The sequence below is a fragment of the Strigops habroptila genome, chromosome 1 (genome assembly GCF_004027225.2).
Source record: "Strigops habroptila isolate Jane chromosome 1, bStrHab1.2.pri, whole genome shotgun sequence".
NCBI lineage: Eukaryota > Metazoa > Chordata > Aves > Psittaciformes > Psittacidae > Strigops > Strigops habroptila.
In genome coordinates this window covers 151,782,616-151,799,982 of record NC_044277.2, presented here as the reverse complement: position 1 = coordinate 151,799,982, position 17,367 = coordinate 151,782,616, and the positions used below count along the sequence as shown (strand labels likewise).

General features: G+C 42.3%; 1 protein-coding gene across 4 annotated transcripts in view; it reads left to right on the top strand.

Moving 5' to 3' along the window:
* PDE1C (phosphodiesterase 1C) overlaps positions 1 to 17,014 on the top strand; it is a 285,812-nt gene extending 268,798 nt beyond the window's left edge. For 3 of the 4 annotated variants that reach the window (XM_030492332.1, XM_030492321.1, XM_030492341.2), the window contains 2 exons: positions 12,077 to 12,142; positions 14,904 to 17,014. In XM_030492332.1, the coding sequence (XP_030348192.1) occupies positions 12,077 to 12,142; positions 14,904 to 15,073 (236 nt within the window). In that variant the 3' untranslated portion in view covers positions 15,074 to 17,014. Of the gene's footprint in view, positions 1 to 3,250; positions 10,463 to 12,076; positions 12,143 to 14,903 lie in introns of those variants that run through there. The other variant, XM_030492350.1, reaches the window with a different exon arrangement.
* The last annotated feature ends 353 nt before the right edge of the window (positions 17,015 to 17,367 follow it).

Genomic DNA, 17,367 nt, shown 5'->3' with positions numbered 1-17,367 from the left:
CGTGTGTAATCCTGGATAATCATGGTGTCATCTCATGCTTCCTTCATAAAGAAGTATGGTTATAATGATGAAGGAATGTGTATTTAAGCAGATGAAACAGGGATCATGCAATAACCTCACAAACACTTCCATTGACAGGGACTGCCAAGCAAGCAAAATAGTTTGTAAGAAAAAAAAACCAATCCAAACCAAAACCCTGCTCACAAAACTCCTTATTCCACATCACCCTGTCCTGCAGTCTGCATTCGCCATTTATTTGTTGGGAGGAAAAATAGCAGTGTTCTTTTAAATGCAGCTTGAAAACCACAGGGGTTGATCCTGTCCTGACAGCCTGGCATGGCACTGAATGCTATGGGGAGGTGTTCTGACCCCTCTCTGAGCAATGCTGTGCTTTTGACAGCTGGGGAGGAAGGGATGGAGGAAAAGGGCAGGCATTTGCCTGGAGCAACAGAGCTGCCACCTTCAGAAGCAGTGCTGTGAGAGGTCAGCTTTCCACTTCCAGCTGGTAAAACTGGCATCATAGAGTCATAGAATCCCAGACTAGTTTGTGTTGGAAGGGACCTTAAAGCTCATCCATTTCCAACCCCCTGCCACGGGCAGGGACACCTTCCACTAGAGCAGGTTGCTCCAAGCCCCTGTGTCCAACCTGGCCTTGAACACTGCCAGGGATGGGGCAGCCACAGCTTCTCTGGGCACCCTGTGCCAGCGCCTCAGCACCCTCACAGGGAAGAATTTCTTCCTAATTTCTCATCTAAAACTCCCTCTGTCAGGTTAAAGCCATTCCCCCTTGTCTTGTCATTACAGGTCCCTGTCAGAAGTCCCTCTCCGGATTTCTTTTGGCCCCTTTAGGCACTGGAAGACTGTTATAACATGAAGAGCTATTTGATGTTAACATATCACATGAAGAGTTGTAGAAGTACTGGTGTCTGCATTAATGATCAAGGGGGAGGCCAACACTCAAACTTCACAAACAATATAAACTCTTCTGCAAGACTGAAGGACTGAGATGTTCATTCAGACGAGGCTGTTTTAGATAATGAAATTCGATATATGCCAAGTGAACTGCTTAAAGTCTTCATGTGTACCAAGTGCTGCATATTCATTCTTTTTCCTCTTTCAGTTACCTCTGTTGATATGTACTAATATTTGCACTGGATTTTTTGTGCTGAAATGAGAAAGTAGCTGAATCACATCCAAGGTTAAGGTAGTTGTAGGGAAGCTATATTGTATCCAAAGGGAAAATTCAGCTAGGAAACCAACACATCTGCTCCACCAAGTAGAAAAACAATTTAAAGCAAATGCTGTACTGAAATGTTCTCACTGGAGCTGGCGATGTGTCTAACAGAAGCAAAAAAGCAATATATGACTCAGTTCTCCACAGGGAACATCTGGAGCCTGGAAAAGACATTGCATTTTCCCTTGTTTCATTAATGGGGATGAAAGGGGTTAAAAGTCTTGTGAGTACAGACAGCATAGGAAGGGGAGAGCATGTTGGGTGGTATGTGGAGCTCTGTTTCAGATTCCTGGTGTGATTCAGCACATCATTTAAGACATTCAGAAATAATTACTGCTCAAAGATGTCATTTAGTCCACGCGTGCCAAATGATTACCTTGCCTTCTGGGTCACTCTTCTCTTGAAAATGTGGCTAATGCTACATGTCAGAGGATTGTTATGATCCTGTTAATGACAGTAAATCAGGCTGAACTTTTGAGATAGGAAGACATCAAGGAAGCGTAGTACCGTTGTTACGGCTGTTACTATTGCCTGTTGTAGATTATGCTGCCAGTAGTGCTGGGAATATGACAGTTCAGTCTAAATAAATCCAATGAAATGCTGAAAGCCTAATTCTTTACAACTGTGTCTTTGAATTGCATCAGTGAGCAAGATACTGTAGTAGCAACCTACAGGGGACCATCCAGAAAGACCATCCTGCTGCTAACTATGCAGTAGAAGAAAATGATACCAACTCACTGATAAATCTGTGCAGCCACTGTATGCATTCATCAGAGATATTTCAATCCAGTAGCAATCTTAGCTCTTTGTTTTGCCTTTGCCCAAATACTCCTTAAAAAAATAGAGCAATATATTATTGAAGGCAAAAGAAACCTGTTTTCTGAAAGGGACCCAAAGAGATTCTGATGTAGTCACCTCTTGAAGGCATGTCCAGCCTTACAGATGAATTTATCTCTCCTTGGGGTGAATCTCCTTGGTTGAGAGAACCCTTTTAAGGGCACTTTCCAACTCTGCTGGCACAGGCATTGCTAGAATATCAGTAGCTAAGCAGAGTGCCAGGCGTATTCACATAAGTGGTTGGGACAGCCAATATAGAGTAAAATATTCATGTTCCCATTTTAAACTTTTCCAGAGGATTTCTAGGGAAGGATATCAGGAGGGTTGGACAGAATGTCCTCTTTCATTAGAAACTGTCCTCTTTCACTAGAAAGGAAGAAAAAGTTTTCTTATCTACATTTCTTCTTGAGGAAGATCTGGTCGTTGTGAAGGATCACGTGTGGTATAACTACATAGAAAAGTTAGGTTTGTACGTTCAGGATAATGTTAGTCAAATAGAGCCTAATTTTGAGGCCAAAGGATTATAAATATTTGACAGAGGAGTCACGCAGATTCTAAAATGCACATATTTTGTTAAATCTCAGGCACTTATCCATACATAAGACTGTGCTTCTCATTGCAATCTGCTTGGGAGAAAGGGGCTTTTAAAAGGTAGTGATCTTCTGTGTTTCATAGAATCATAGAGTCAGAGGTTGGAAAAGACCCTTAAGATCATCAAGTCCAAATGTTTGGAGCATTTTCTTCACCTCAAACCACATGTACAACATTGTTGCTTTCATGAGCAAAAAGGTACTGAAAGAGCTGATGAGCAAAGAATGTGATCACAGAGCCCTACAGCAAAGAAACCTTATGGGATCTCGATCTAAGCATGTTGGATTCTGTTACATGATCCTATTGATGCCAAAGGTTGAATTCCCACTGGGTTAGTCCGAGAGCAATGGATTTCACTTTGTGTAGGACACAATGATATTTCTAGTCAAGCTAATAAGAGGTATTGCTTTGGCGGGCTTCACCTTGCAGCCTTTCAACAGTTAAGCAAAGCTGCACTGCTTGGAGGAAATGAGGCTGTCTAAACTGATGCCTTCCTTTCTCTTTCCCAGATTACCCGCTCCTTGGACAAAGGGAAGAAAGGCGACATTTGACATTTTTTCTTTTTCTTTTTCTTTCTTTTTTTTCCAGATACAGAAGAGTAAAAACGTATAAAAAAAGAGACTGCAAATTTCTTTCATCATTTTAGCTGAGCTTCTTCATTCCTGTTCTCCTCCTTCCGCAAAGACCAGTTTCTGGGGAAGGCGTTAGACAACTTTCAAAGCACTCCTCCTCCCACTGGCTACTTCACAGCTAATGACTCTGGGTTCTAGGGTGGGGGCCTTGGTTTTTGGTCAGTTTGATTTTTGTTTGTTTGTTTGATCCTGTATCTGTGCATTTTCTGTTGTTTTGGGAAGTTTTTTATTAAGAAAAACAAGTGGTGGTTTCCTGATGCAAATCATAGAATCACAGAATGGTTTGGATGGGAAAGGACCATAAGATCATCCAGTTCCAACCCCCTGCCATGGGCAGGGACACCTTTCACTAAACCATGTCGCCCAAGGCTCTGTCCAACCTGGCCTTGAACACTGCCAGGGATGAAGCATTTACCACTTCTTTGGGCAACTTGTTCCAGTGCCTCACCACCCAATGGTTCTTTTCCTACGGACAGGTCAAGCCAATACATGAGAGTCACCTTCAAAAGTTGGTATTGCCCTTTGCTATGGCTCAGCTTGTGAAACCAACATTAGGATGATGCAAAAGAATATACATATATTAAAAAAGTAAACTTGGTAATACTTCACTTCTACTCTTTTCCCTGAAAGCCTTTCCAATTGCTGGTAGACAGAATTTGCCACCAGTTTTACCCTTGCTGTAGAAGACTTTGTTAATAAGAATGGTAATTTGTAGAGTCATTTGACCACTTGTTAGGATTTGATGTCTTTCCCAGACAATGCAATGATAGTAAAATGTTTTTGTTTCTAAACAGCAGGCAGACTCACTGGTTTGCCCTGGTTTTGCTGTTAGTAAGAGGAAAGGAATAATTCAATGAAAGCCATATTCCCTTGGGGCAATTTTGTTGTCAGACTCTGAGAGCATGTACTAATGTACTGCTTGATGTGCCTGCCTTAACTTGAGATTACAGATAACGAGCTGTTTCCCACATTTATTCATGGGCTACTCTTTATGTGACCTGAAGATCTAAGAGATGAAGGGCATCAGGGAATCACACAGGGAATCACACAGATCAATTGTTACTTTCATCTCAGTGTGGTCTTTCTTTCATCACTGACTGAATGGACAGGCCAAAGAAAGGGAAAAGCATTGCTGGAGAAGTATAGACAAAACCAAAATGAAACAGTGTGTCCTAAATATGCTGCTGGAGTCGATGGATAAAACTGTCTCATCCAGTGCAGTTAGACACATGGAAAGTAGCCATCATTTTGGCCCATTTCTAAGAAGAAATGTTATAAACCTAACTCAGGCCTTGATTCAAGAAGGTATCCTTGTATAAGAAACATCAGACATGTATGTGAGTGCTTTTCTGACTTGGGATCTTGGTAGGGATCCAGTTAATTGTAAGTAATTTTACCTGTCTATGTGGAAATCAAGACTTGTACGTATACATACAGCTGTTTTTTGCCTAACTCCTTTTTGTTCAGGATGAGGTCTTGCTGTGTTGTGTATGTGTTATACAAGGAATCAGACTGCTGTCATGGCTCTTTGCTATGTAGAGAACATGCAAAACATTGGCTTAGGAAGGTAAATCTTTGGTGTTTCCTTTTCATGTTCAAAAGCACAGGACTTTACCACCAGCCTATATTATATATTAGAGCTTGGGTCTCTGTTCCTGCTTAAACTGTGCATGTACAGGGACAAGCTTCCTGTGACACTAGCAAAAATCACAGCAGTGAGCTCAGCCTAAATCCACATTTAAACATGAATACCTTCTCACTCAGGAGTGTTTGTTATCTGGGATTTTGATTATTGAGGCTAGAGACATTTTGAGTTCTTTTTTTGGACACCGGAGTTTGAGTTTGTTCAAAGCCAGAGATTTAGATTAGGTTCATGCTGTGAAAAGGTTGCACTTCAATCACATGTTTTCAGAAGGAAGAAGTACAGAAATAACTCCTGCAGTTCTTAGAACTCGCAGTTGGCTTCACTGAACCAGCTCATTTATGTAAAATAAATATAAGGGCACGTAGTGTTCCCATTCATGAGCTCCTGGTTCAGTGATAGATTTTCTAAGGGAAGCAGAGTGCTGGGAGGGCAGTGGCCCCACAGCCAGCTCCATGTGGTGTGACGGGCAGAGGGCTGTGTCACCACGTAGCACTTTCCCACCTTCCTTTTCCCCCCTCCATCAGCATTCAGCCCAGATAAGAGTGGTAGAATATGACTTCCAGCCCTGACCAGACTCTTTAAAGGCACGCTGATGAAATACCAATAATGCAGAACTAAATGCTGCAGCAGTGACTCAGTCCCTAAAGTCAGGGGGAACATCCCCTCATGGAGGGTTTGGTCAGAGGTGCAGGATGGTTTAGTCAATATTTTTTAAGCTACCCTTACCTAATGTACAGTGACTAAAGATGCCTTAGATTATGCACAGTAGAATAATAATATTATTTAAAAATACCTAAATCATTTTCTTCATCCGTTTCTGATATATATTTTCTTTCTTTCTGGGGGTGGTTTCTTTCAGACAGTGAAGCCAGACTGCTTCATTCACAGCCGGTCAGTTCTTGTTTCTCATGCATTGGCACAAAGGTGTGAAATCAGACTGGAAAATGGTTTTCTTTAATTGTTAGGGTTATCCACCACTGGCAGGAGCTAGTAAGGGAAGTGGTGGATTTGCCATCTTCTGGGGGCTGCAGGTCTGAGCTGCCATTCCAGAAGAGATGCTACAGTCAAATTACTGATCTCAGCACAAAGGTATGCAGCAGAATGGTTTGCAGTATGCAGGCAGTCAGAGCTAGCTCTAACATTCTCCTGCTCTTTGAATAAGTTACATTGAATTGTTAGCAATTTCTAGCATTATCTGTTGTGTCAAAAAAAAATTCCCCATGAAATTTATTAGTTTGGGAATTTAGAACGTGAAATCTAGAAACTGAAATCCTGCCAAGAGACTAGGCCAGATGAAAGCATCTATCATGGGGTCCCCTCCCAGGATCACACCTCCATCCCCCTACTCTGCCCACCCCACCTCCCTGGAACACTCTGCAGCATTGTGCTAGTGCATTGTGAGCCAAGGAATGGTATGTTTAGTCACCTCCCAGTCAAACTAGAGATCAGCCACTGTGCAATTGTGTACAAAACCAATAAAAATAAAAGATAATAATAACAGAACTGCTTGTTCTTATTTTATTCCACAAAAGGAAGTGAACAAAAGAAAAAGTGGAAGAGGATCAGGCATTCATCAGCTGATGGCCTATGTTTATAGAGTGAGAAAGGATTTCTGGTTTTCACCCTTACCTATCTTTCTCCAGATGTAGAGATCCTTTTCCATCCTCACTAAGATTATCCAAGCAATGAATAAGCCTGAAATTCTGCAAATAGAAGGAGCTTACCATTGGCCTCATGCTGCAATTCTACACAGTTATTTGGGAGCACCCTCCAGCAGGCACAGAGGGATCTTATGCTGCCAGTGCTGCTTCTGGAGGGTGGCACAGGCTGGGAAGTTGTGTGATAAGGACACAACTTCTACCTCTGCACAGGGACTGCTGGTGTTTTCGGGAAGCTCAGCCTTGCTGGAAGACCATCAGGCACCTTCTGCTTCCCAGAAACTGCTGTGCGACTTGAGAGGGAGAATCCAGGCACTTTATGCCCTTAAAATAGCGAGGGATACCATTGTGAGTATCCCTCTCAGTGTTTTTTCCTTTAGCTGGGATTGGTGTTCAGGGAACTGGCAGACCTTTGACTCATGGTGATGTAGTGCTTGGGGTTGGAAGGGACCTTTAAAGGTCACCTTGTCCAACCCCCCTTCAATAAGTAGGGACGTCTTCAACTAGACCAGGTTGCTCAGAGTCCCTTCCAGCCTGACCTCGAATGTTTCCAGGGACGGGACATCTCCCAGCCCTCTGGGCAACCTGTCCCGGGGTTTCACCACCCTCTTTGTATCCTGTTGATTATTTAAGTGGCTCAAAGGTGCCAGTTCTCTGGGCTGCACTCAGTCTGTGATTTGAAGAGTGTGTTTCTGTGACAGCATCGAGAAGTGTTCACACATGAGAAATAAGGGATTTGTTTCTTGTTTCAAATGTAAAAACCTCTGATGCACCCTCTCAAAATGCTTTAATTAAGCAGCTTTCCTTACAGACTGCACAAATACTATTTTTCCAAAGTTATATGATCAGATTTTTATGTTTAATTATAAAAAGATGATGGATGTCACTAATCTTTTCCATGTTGGAGAAAAAAGATACCAGAAGAGAGCTTTTCTTTTTGCTGATAATATGCGGTAGATTAAAAAAAACCAAGAAATTTTACAATTTTAGACTTAAAACCTATTCCAGAGTAGTCAATGTAGGAAATGCAGCTGGTAAGCACACTATGTATTAATACAGTAGGAAGTTTAGCATCAGAATGAATGTGGAATTTGGGAGCCTAGTTCCTGATGCATGAATGAAGGAGGCAAGTTCCTTTTTCTCCATGTTTCTTGTTTTCAAGCATAAATTTTGTTGTTGGAGAGAAAGTTTCCAAAGTGTAGTTGGTTATGCAGGAGAGGAATGGGATGTGGTGGTGGTTTTGCAAACTACCCTTTGAATATGCACATGTTTGCATATGTACTTACGAAGTCTTACAAGCTCAGTCTGGAAGCAATATTTCAGACTAAATAGCTGATAATGCTGAGCTCACCTAGCTAAAGGCAAATACCACCTGAATTTGCTGTTAGGCCTTGCAAATTCTACAGCAGGTCCCAAATATGGCTTTTAATTAAAAAGCACAGTAATCTATTCAAATCCAAAATGATGGAACCTGACAAAGACAGTAGTTCTTTTATTTCAACTAGAATAAACTAGTCTGTCTCCAGGAACTCATGAAATGGTCTTAAATATTCTTATTGGCTCCTTTTCCTCACATTTCATTTTATAATAATGAAACTCATCATCTTCTAATGATCTATACCATACACTAGCCATTATACTCAACAAACAACAGCATAATCAAATTATTTTCTCTTACTCTGTTCTAATCCAGTAGTTAGTAACAACAGAGCAATCCTGTGCTTTCACATGTGTTGAACCAGTGCTGATCTCAGAGCTGTGCTGGTGCGGGGTCTTAACATCAGCACTCAAGAAGAGGAAAAGCTGGCTGAAGATGAGAAGGAGCCCCAAGGCACTGACTCTATGCAGATCACTCCGGGGAGTGGGCATCAGTGCTGGCCAGGTAGAAAGGAGGGGGAAAAGACATGCTTTCACATGGCATAAGGGCATAAATCCATCTCCCTTCAAAGCAGGTACAGAATGTTTTCCCACTCATGTTACCCACCACATGAGCAGGTTTGCTCCAGGCTCGGTTTGGTGCCGGGTGCTCCCCCTGCTTCCACAGGCAGACAAGTTTTGGGATCCCAGACAACCTTTCTCCATCTGATTACTGTGATCAAGGCAGAACCACTGCCAATGCCATTAGGCAATGCCAAATGCTGGCCATGCACTCTCACCTGTTGAGACTGCCTTCTTGTTGCTGCAAATGTCCCTTTTGATCTCCAAGAAGCACAGAGGGATCTGATCTGTACCCTAGCAGGAGTGGGACACATGCTGGCCTTCAAGGCATCAGCTCTCTCTGTTCTGGTGACTTGACCACCAGGTAGAAGAAAATGGAGCTGTTTCAGGCAAGCTGATTGAGGACCTGAAGCTCAGGTTTAGCAAGTTTATTTACCCTCATACCTGAGTGCACAACAGCACTTGCTCACAGGCCTCCCAGCACACTCTTGACATCTTGTATTCTTTCATTTTCTTCCAAGTATGTGTATCAGCTTCTGTGCATTCATAACACCCTGGGTTTAGAAGCTATCCAGTGTTAGGAGGAATATATGTAACCCTGTTGTCTCTGCCGGTGGTCGTAGGAGTGCATCTGTCAAACAAACTTACTTATGGCCACTGGGGTTTTCTAGTGATAAAACCCAGCAGTAGAATGACAGAGAGAGCATTTTCCTTTTCTTCTTGCTTGGATGATATTTTTATACACTTTTATATGCAATTTTTTTAAATATTTGCTATTTTTATTGTAGGGTTCTGGTTCGGTTTTTACCAGACCTTCTGGCTGTCTCCAGGCCCAGATTCTCACAGGGGTATTTCCCTTCCTTTTTCTCTTCCCCAGTAGACAAAAGCCATTGTGTTTGCAACATCAGCTTGGAGCGAAAGAACACCTTGGGCTTGGTCTCTCTTTTAGTTGCACTGAAATCAAAGGAAGTTGCATGCAAAGTCCTGCTGGTCCCACCACTGGGGCTGAAAATGAAATAACCTAAACATACACAGCTAATTGCACGCAGGGTGGTCTGTGTGAAGCCAATGCATCAGGGTGGTGCTGTCTTCCTGTGCTGTGGTAGGATCTGCTTCCACCTCGAGGTGTTGAAATAAGACTCTATCTCCTCTTTGTTCTGATGCTGCTGCTGCTTGCAGGCACTGCAGTCAAAGTCATACCCCAGCGCACTGACTACCTTCAGCATGGTGGCTTATCTGGGGCAGGAGGTTCCACTGCTCTTGTGGTTAACCCTGCGGTGACAGGTCCTGACTGATGTTAAGAAACTTTAAACCTATTGGTAGGGAGGATAAGGGGAAATTAACCAAATTTAAGGATCTTGGTCTTGTAAAAAGTAACCTTTTCTCAGCTGGCATTCTGCAGGGAATTCGGTGTATGAAGTTGAACATAAACTTCAGTGTATGTTTATATTAGCAGAACTGATAATGGAGATGCCTTTCTTGAACTGAACTAAAAGAAACAGCAGAAACCTGTTCTCTAATGTTTTCCAAGGAAGAAAGAGGCAGGTTGTTACACTGTTTTGCACTAGGGGTTAGACAAGAAGTTAAAATGCATGCTGAGAGCAAATTTCAACACATTTGCTCCTGGGAACGGATGGGCAGAGTAATGAAAAACAACCTCTTTGGTTTGTTAAGACTCATAAGGAAACAAAAAAAATGCAAACCTGAAATGAATGATGCCGTTTGTAATGCCAAGTATTCTCAATGTTATGAGAATAATTTTAAACAATATGTATTTATTGCTAGTTCCTTATTGGAAAGAAGAGGCTCGTGGTCTCTGAATGTATAAACCATTTCTCAACATTCCAGTTTTTCTGTAACTGACTCCATGTATGTTCATCCTATTACCAAATAAAACCAATGAGATCTCCACTCCATTTGAATTAAAGCTGTAGAAGGGTTCCTTTTATTCTGGTGCTTTCTACATCCAATCCAGGCATGGCACTTGCCATTTGCTTTCCAGTGTCCAGCTCCCCATAATTACTAGTAATAATCATCTTTATTTTCAGCATAGTGGGAACATTGCTTGGACAGCAGTCATTGCTCACCCCCTGCCCCTGTGAGGAGGATTTAGTGGCGTTGTCTAATATCTAAACACAGGGAAACTGAGGTAGAGAATTCAAATAGCTTATTTAAGGGCCACAAGGTAAATCTCTGCCTGTTTGGGGATTAGACATGTCAGCCTCACCTTTCCCCTTTTCTCTGTTGACTGAAATCAAGAGCCGAGAAGAGCATCTAACCCGAAACCAGCACACCACACTCGTGCCCACTCAGACACTTGCCCGTGTGATGTTTTTCCTTTGTGCTACTTGAAGCATGAGAATCAGTCCCACAGGACTGGTGTCCTGTGCTCCAATATTGCTCTTCTTACAGCTACATCTGTACATAGCACCTTCTACAAAGTACCTTACCCCACAGGTAGAACCAGGCAGTGTCTGTGCAGTGGTCATCATACCACACAAGCAATGACCAGAATTTTCCCATCCCATTGCTGTTTTTCTATTTGATCTTTTTCTTAAAAAAGGGAAAAAATCATGATGAAGAGAGGCAGAGGCCAAGCCATTCTCTCTAAGGAGTTTGTAAAGTTCAGAGATGTTCAATACAAGCATGAAAGGCTTTGTGCATTCAATTTTGCCTAAAATTCCAGTTTTAAATCACTTCTTTCCTTTCTGGGAGGTTCACTGGTATTGCTATCCTGAAGAACATGCAATGTGCTCAGCACTGAACCTGCTTGCATTCTTATGCCTTACCGACTTGGTTTGAGTCTGCAAGTACCTCCAGTCCAGTGCAAGTAGAGATGAAACCAACCTGCCAGTTTCTCATAGATATTGAGGGTGTTGGTGCAGTCAACTGTGATCTTCAAATCAAAAATACTGATTGCTACAGAAGCAAGAAGGGAGAAAAAATGGTTGAGAAAAGGCATCTAATGATTCGGGCGACTTACCTCTGCTTGCAAATTCAGTATCAGAGTCCTTTCTCTGGCATGTATCGCCAGTGACAAATGTCCGGAGCCATTACCAACTAGTGGTTCCCAGAGTGATGCCAGCCGCTTGAAGAACCACCCCAGACTCAAGGTAAGTGCTGTGTAACTGTCTTCAGAGCTGTGCTGGGCAATAAAACTGGTGTTTGCCAGTTCTGTGGGACACGAAGGTAGCTGGAGGGAAGGCTGTCTGGGATCTGGCAGCAGTTCATGGGTCCAAAACTACAGAATGTGAAACTTCCAGAATCAGTAACTCAGGTATCTCCAACCAAACCCTGGTAAGTGTAAGAGATACCCAAGTACAAAGAAGAAAGATATGTTTGGTATTGACTCCTTTAGATGGAAAAGTCCGCAAAAGTGAGGCTATGTTCCCGGTTAGCCTCACCTAAAACCATGGATAAGAAATGGCAGAAGGAAGACAACAAACACCTTGTAGTGGTGGCCACACTACAAAAAGCATTTGAATGGCTGGTGGGACTCGGGTTCATTCATCTCTGCTGAAACTACTCTTTCTTTTTAAAGGTCCAGCACGACGTTCAACTGACTTCCCAGGTTTGGGCTCCTCAGCAAACCACCTTACATTGCCAGGTCAGTCAGTACCACCTCACTTTTATTTGCTTATATGCACAGCTTTAGAATAGGCACTTACAGTGCCTACTGTCTGGGAGATGGACATGAAGAGATGACTTCTTCTCCAGGTATGGCATGACTTCCACACATCACATTAAACAAGTTAAACTCATTCACTGGAGTTGAACAAATGAGCTGTTGTTTTTAATAGTCTTTACTGCATGTCAGGGTTTTTGTCCAGAGAAGCTGTGGCTGCCCCATCCCTGGCAGTGTTCAAGGCCGGGTTAGGTGGGGATTGGAGTAACCTGCGCTAGTGGAAGGTGTCCCTGCCAGTGGCAGGGAGTTGGAACTAGATGAGCTTTAAGGTCCCTTCCAACACAAACCAGTCTGGGATTCTGTGATAAATACCTTATGTTTTGTGGCTTGCACTGCAGGTGTCATAGACTATTTAAATTCAATTGGCAAGTTAATTTGGGCCTTTATCATATGGATATAGATGCTGAAGGGAAAAAGTAAGGCTGTTTTGCAGGCCAAAGCATAATGTTTTTTGTGCCCTTCCCTGCACAAATATACCAAACCCTGCTGTCTCTATTTCACCACAGTAATCATTTTCTCAATCCCTTCGTCTTTGTCCCACACAACTGTCACAACAAAGGGAAGGTTATGTGAAGCAGTTATACAGAATAATGGCTTAATGTGAACAAGATACTATCTTGAATGTGCATATGCAGGGCATTCATATATGTATAATTCACAGTAGCTGAAAGAAAGAGTAAGTCTGCAGGAAGATAACAAGAAATCACCAAGAAAAAAAACCCCAAACTTCAAGCAAAGTTCTTAAAAAGTTTTTCTATGGATATTACTGTCAGTGATTGCTGTGCCAGCAGATGGGATATGGTGTGGCTCTGTATATAGATGTGCAGTAGCATGTTTCTGTTCTCCAAGCTGTTCATGGTGTGATGCTCTTTCGCAGCCACCACCTCAGCAGATTGTTTCCGCAGGCACAGCTGCAGCAACTGCTGTGGTGTAAGTAAGGAAAAGAACAAGTGGGGATGTGAGACCTATTCTCTGCTTTTATTGCCTGATGGTAGCCATGATCTTTAAAACGGAATTATTTCCTTAAATGAAAAAAGGGAAAGTCAAGCCTTAGCAGCACCAAGGTTAGAAACTTGTAATACTTACATCACTCCATGCATGAAGCACCTAAGAATCATAACCTATTGAAGCCCACAGAAACCCTGTGAGGTAAGCTCGGTTTTATTCCCATTTTACATGTGGAGAAGCTGGAGTGAATATTATAGTCCAGGTTACACGAGAAGTGAGTGAGAAATCTGGGAACCAACCCCACCACTTTGAGTCACTAAAGCCTGAGGAAATTAAATGTCATAGATGCCTTTTATCAACTCCTGTATGAGGATGATAAACAGCACTGCCAGTGTTCTGGATAAGCCCCCTTAAACCTATTAGCCGAGTCATCTCTGCTGGCAACAACTCCAGCAAAATTCCAGTTAATAATAAATATTCTCCCATGCTGAACAATGGAAAATCCAATAACAGTTTGGCTGAATCCATGCTGAGTACAGAAAATGGAATTAATCTGAAAAGTGGATGTGCCTCAAAGAACAGTAGCTCACCTGGATGTTTTTCAAGCTTTTAACGAAAGTCAATCTAGTCTAGTTGAGAACAGGAAAGATTATGACTATGCAGAAATCTGAATGTGTACCTCTGAAGTTTATGAAATCCATAGGTTTTTTGTTTCCCAAGACATTTTAGACTATGATTAATCAGAGAGTTTACAAAGATGGGAATGTGACTGTTCTAGCGTTTGATGTTAGCTAGCTCACACAGGGGAATCTTTTTTGCTGCTTAGGATTCATGCTGAGAGCAATGACTTTAAAATGCTTGTCATGCTAATTATTGACTTATTACTTGGTTATTTTGCAAATAATGACTAAGCAGAGGACGAATACATTTGGTCATGTCGATTTTTTTATCCTACCTATATAAAGATGTAAGAAAGCAAGCCATAGGTCAAATAAACAGAGTCAAGAAGCTGAGAATAGTTAAATTCATTTGTAGCCCACTCGTGACTTTCACAATGATCTGTAGTTTACTGGAAAATCATATGAACCCTTTCATATCCACCTCTTCCTAAATTCTAGGGAATGGGGTCTTATCTGCATTTATTGCCTTAAAATGACCTTGTTCAATGGTATTTTGAAAGGGCAATGTTTAGCTATCTGCATATAGCTAGGTAAGTATAATGTTTCTTCTTCATTTTTACTTTTGGCACTTCCATCTTCTGTCTAAACTGTTGTTTCCCAACCTTGAGCATGTTCCTTGGCATTCACCTGCATTGGTGTAATCTTCTGGGATGTTGGAATGAGGGCATGATGTCAAGATCAAGTATTCCAAAGGGCTTAATTGCCCAAATTTCAATTTGGAGATGTCTGTGTTTCATTCTAGAGTTTTACATCTATATTTATGATTTATGTCCCTGCCTGTGGCAGGGGGTTGGAACTGGATGGTCTTTAAGGTCCCTTCCAACGCAAACCCTCTGTGATTCTGTGATCTTTTTTTCCCCTGAACCTTTTCCTAACCTTCTCTAACTACCCATTAACCCAAAAGAGTCCTGGCTCTCAGGCTGAGGAACCCTCCTTTGCACAGACAGGCTGTGCTGAGTGGGATGGATGCAGCTTCCAAGGAATTGATTTCTTGCCCAGCAGCAAGTGAATGCTAGGCATGGTAACCATCCTTGTTCTTCCTTTGTCACCACCAGCCATCAAACCTCAGCTGCGGCTCCTCAGGAGGCCCACTCATAGCTCAGGAGACTATTTCCCAGCCTCCCACAAGAAACTGGAGGAACATCCCGTGAGATGTAAGCTGCTTGACCAGAGGGGAAGGATGAAGAAGATCCAACATATTTCCCAGAGCTGGAATAGGAAATAGCAGAAGAGATAAAGAGGAGGGACACTCCTCACAGCCGGACAGAAGACAACGTGTAACCATTGCACAGGCCATACTGTGTTGTACAGCAGCTGCAATTCTAGATAAAGCAAGTATATGATTTAGTTAAGCAATATAATGGACATTTTGCTATAAATGTTCTCAATAGCCTCCTTATTATTGCAGCAGACACCCACCTAGTACTAAATTATTGGACTGTTACCTTAAAAGAAGTGATTGTATACCACTATCTCAAGTTAAGGAAGCCAATGCTTTCCTAGATTGTTGGGCTCCTTACGGCGTTCACAATGTGACCTTCTGCCTACCACAGGTAAGATGACAACAACTCCTATTTCCAACAGCATGAGAGAGGTTTCTCTTGCCTGGCTATACTGAGAAGAAATGTCCCAAATGCCACAGTGTGGTGGGTGTTCAGGAGGTTGAAGGTAGGAGGCTAGAGTACAAATAATCCTCTTGCTTCACTCATTGGAAAAAGAAGACATAGCACAGCATTAAAACTGTTCTTTGCACAAACCATGATGAATGTTAAAGAACACTGATTGTCTGTTGTGGTATTCATTCAGTTGAGTTTGATCCCACATGTTCTTTTGGTGCACGGTGTCCCATGGGCCTGAGTTTCACAGCTGCACGTGCCCCCTCTGTAAAGGTTTCTCTTGCCCCAAGGTTTTACACTGTGAGAAACAGTGGAAATAACTCTGCTCTCTTTCTCTGTATCTTCTTTTCTCTGTCTTTTAATCTCTTTTTGTAACAGGAGGGTGAGCACTGCACACAGTACTCAAGATGCAGGTATAAAACAATGTAATGACACTTTCTTTTTTATCTTCCATGCCATTCCGAATAGTTTTTAAAGTTGTTTTTTCCTTTTTGCACCTCCTTGAGCACTGAGTAGTAGTTTCTGCAGCATTATCTATAATGAATCCTAATTAATGTATAGCCCAAACGCACATACGGAGTTGGGGAGTTGGGGTTGCCACTCCATATATGCGTTGTTCTGCACTTACCAACACTGAAGTGGTGGTTTTGACAATTACACTGAAGAATGCTGCTGCTGCTGCTTCTTTTTTTAACCTTACATCCTTCATTTCTGTTCCCTGTGTGTTTTCTTCTTCCATCAATACCTTTTCCAAATCACATCTTCAGGATAATCATGTTAAATGGCAGAGAGGACAATCCTCCTTTATTGTGAATGCTGACCAGTTCATCCCACTCTCTCTTCTTTTCTCTTTCCCCCATTGTTAATCAGTCATTTACCCATCTTAATATCGCATGTTATGATCTTCTTTCAATCCATGACAGCCTTTGGAGCAGGACCGTGTCAAAATGGAGAACTGCAAACCATTGTGGGCTTCTCCAAGGAGTGAGGCAAAATTTCTCCTACAAGAATTAGGATGACCCCTCTTTAAGTGTCCCTGCCACCTACTGATTCTATTGTAGATAGTTCACTTACTGCAAATCACAGTCTGTTCCACACGCTACAGGTTTGTAACTACATCCAACATCAAAACTACACCAGCTGGTGTATGTAGCACTGCTGTGTGACAGTCACATTAAAATCGTGGCAGAAAAGGGCCAGGGTGTTTTCTCAGTGTTATGGATGCCCCTCGCTTCCCTAGAGAGGATCACTACAGTTCCATGCATGCCCACCTGGAGGTCTGACACCTTTCCACAGTGTTTTGCTGCACTGCCTGAGGGCTCTGATGGCGTCTTATTGCATATATTTTCGTCTGGTTTACCCTGTGCTTCATGTCTGTGATTTTGACCTTAACTACCATCAGAACTTGTGACTCCAGCAGCCGGGCTGGGTCACTGCCTAAACCAAATGGAAAGAGGAATGCACTTTAAAGCCGCCTGCTTATGAAATGTGATTTATCTCTAGGAATTCTCTGAGAACTGTATTTTGCTTGTAGAATACCCTGAAATGTTTTACAGAAATAGGCTGTATAGAAATGTAAAATTATACTGTCTTACCAAACACGTTTTCTGGCTGTGTTGTTCCTTCCTCTTAGGATACCTTTGGTTAACACTTTACCTAACAGAGTCCCATCTAACTGTCCTCTGGACAAGCAGACAGCGCTGGGGCATTTGCAGAAGTTAAAAGGGGATGCTCTTTTTTGTTTGCCTTTCATTATCCAGTAGTTTATTGGGATTATTGGTTTTGTGTCACTGGCATCTCACAAAGGCCGTGATTTTTGTCTTCGCGCTCCTGGTCCACACTCTCTCCTTTGCAATGAAGCAGAGATAACTTGCTGTTTTGAATGCACTGCTGTGTAGTCAAG